At 47.7% G+C, this 2,091-nt stretch overlaps 2 protein-coding genes across 3 annotated transcripts in view; one reads left to right on the top strand and one right to left on the bottom strand.

Moving 5' to 3' along the window:
- Tas1r1 (taste 1 receptor member 1) overlaps positions 1 to 2,091 on the bottom strand; it is a 37,119-nt gene that overhangs the window by 18,833 nt on the left and 16,195 nt on the right. The window lies entirely within an intron of this gene.
- The window catches only part of Nol9 (nucleolar protein 9), a 17,752-nt gene that overhangs the window by 7,392 nt on the left and 8,269 nt on the right, over positions 1 to 2,091 (top strand). For both annotated transcript variants that reach the window (XM_031379599.1, XM_031379600.1), the window contains exon 7: positions 1,756 to 1,917. In XM_031379599.1, the coding sequence (XP_031235459.1) occupies positions 1,756 to 1,917 (162 nt within the window). The remainder of the gene's footprint in view (positions 1 to 1,755; positions 1,918 to 2,091) is intronic.

A 2,091-nucleotide genomic window follows, 5' to 3' on the forward strand; every position in this document is an offset into this window, starting at 1 on the left:
ATTCTATATGTGTGAGTACACTGTAGCTGTCTTCAGACACACTGGAAGAGGATGTAAGATCTTATTATGGGTGGTTGTGAGCTACCATGTGGTTACTGGGATCTGAACTCAGGACCTTTGGAAGAACAGTCAGTGCTTTTACCTGCTGAGCCATCTCTCCAGCCCTTGTTTTTTAAGTTTTATATTTCCTTTTTTTTTTTTTTAAAGATTTATTTATTCTATATGTGTGAGTACACTGTAGCTGTCTTCAGACACACTGGAAGAGGGCATTGGATCCCATTACAGATGGTTGTGAGCCACCATGTGGTTGCTGGGATTTGAACTCAGGACTTCTGTTAGAGCAGTCAGTGCTCTTACCCTCTGAGCCATCTCTCCAGCCCGTATTTGCTTATTTTGGATGGGATTTAGGTGCAAGTGTCTTGGCACACATCCACACGTGGCGATCAAATGACAGATTGTTGGAGTGAGATCTCGCCTCCGTGTAGGCTCTGGGAGCTGAGCACTGGCATCAGCTCTTTCACTGCTCTGCGCCATCAGACTTGTGTGTCTGTAGGGAGGGCGTTGTGAGCACAGATGTGCCAGAAGAGGATTTCATAGTCCCTGAGGCTGGAACGAGGGGTGATCATCAGTGTCTTGATCCTAGGTAGTGGGGACCAAACTCAGCCCTGTGAGGGTGCTGTGTCTGTCTGTCCACCACCCTGTGAGGGTGCTGTGTCTGTCTGTCCACCATCCTGTGAGGTTGCTGTGTCTGTCTGTCCACCACCCTGTGAGGGTGCTGTGTCTGTCCACCACCCTGTGAGGGTGCTGTGTCTGTCTGTCCACCACGCTGTGAGGGTGCTGTGTCTGTCTGTCCACCATCCTGTGAGGGTGCTGTGTCTGTCTGTCCACCACGCTGTGAGGGTGCTGTGTCTGTCTGTCCACCAAGGCTGAACTCTGCCCATTTTTTTGTCTTTCCTTTTGGGGGTTTGGGGTCCTCACTGTGTACCTCTGGCCTGTTTTGGAAGTCACAGAGTTTCAGCTGCCTTGCCTCCCAAATGCTAGGATTAAAAGTATGTACTAGGGGGCTGGAGAGATGGCTCAGAAGTTAAGAGCGCAGACTGCTCTTCCAGAGTTCCTGAGTTCAATTCCCAGCAACCACATGGTGGCTCACAACCATCTGTAATGGGATCTGATGATCTCTTCTGGTGTGTCTGAAGACAGCGACAGTATACTCATATAAATAAATCTTTAAAAGTAAAAGTGTGTACCACCATTCAGTAAGGGGTTATTAAAGGTCATTAATTAAATTTTCAGCTGACTGTAATCTGTAAAAGGTGCAGAGGTTCATAGTTGTATGCCAAGTACCTGGAACTAACTTAGCCATGTCAGAACATGATTGAGATTCACTTACATACATGAAATTGGGGATATTCTTGGTGGTTTGAGAGTTCCTGACATCTTTGTCGGGTTTGGCAGGGACACAGAATCCTGGCCACTGCCTGTGGCTATGGCGTGGCAGCGCTGTTGATGGAACCCCCAAGAGCAGTGGTTCTCAACCCGTGGATCGTGACCCCCCACAATGTTGCATATTACTTACATTACAATTAATGACAGTAGCAAAATTACAGTCTAAAGTAGCAACAAAAATAGTTTTATGGTGGGGGGTCACCTCCAAGGCGAGGTCACAGCACTAGGAACGTTGAGAACACTGCCCTAGTGCTGACATGTCTTAGGAAAGTGCTTGGCTGCTAGCTGCTGCTGTTCTTGTCTTCCTAGGACCACCTTACACTCACCAAAGGAAGCCGCAGAGGATGGTGTATTATGGGAAGATGAACTGTCACAATGACTATGAGAGTTACATTGAGATAGTAAAATACGTGTTCAGAGATTACAAGAGAGAGTTTCCGCTTGTCATCAACACAATGGGTTGGGTCTCAGGTAAGCCGTGCACATGTGTGGTCATGCAGGCAGCTGCCATGAGCACTGCACAAAGACAGGGTAAAAGGTGTGCTGTGGTGGACATGTAGACCAGTGCTCAGATGAGGGTGAACATGGGTAGCTTGAAGCTGAGGACATCCTGAATGTCCCAGTGCAGAGAATAATAGGCATTTG

The sequence above is a fragment of the Mastomys coucha genome, unplaced genomic scaffold (genome assembly GCF_008632895.1).
Source record: "Mastomys coucha isolate ucsf_1 unplaced genomic scaffold, UCSF_Mcou_1 pScaffold18, whole genome shotgun sequence".
NCBI classification, from domain to species: domain Eukaryota; kingdom Metazoa; phylum Chordata; class Mammalia; order Rodentia; family Muridae; genus Mastomys; species Mastomys coucha.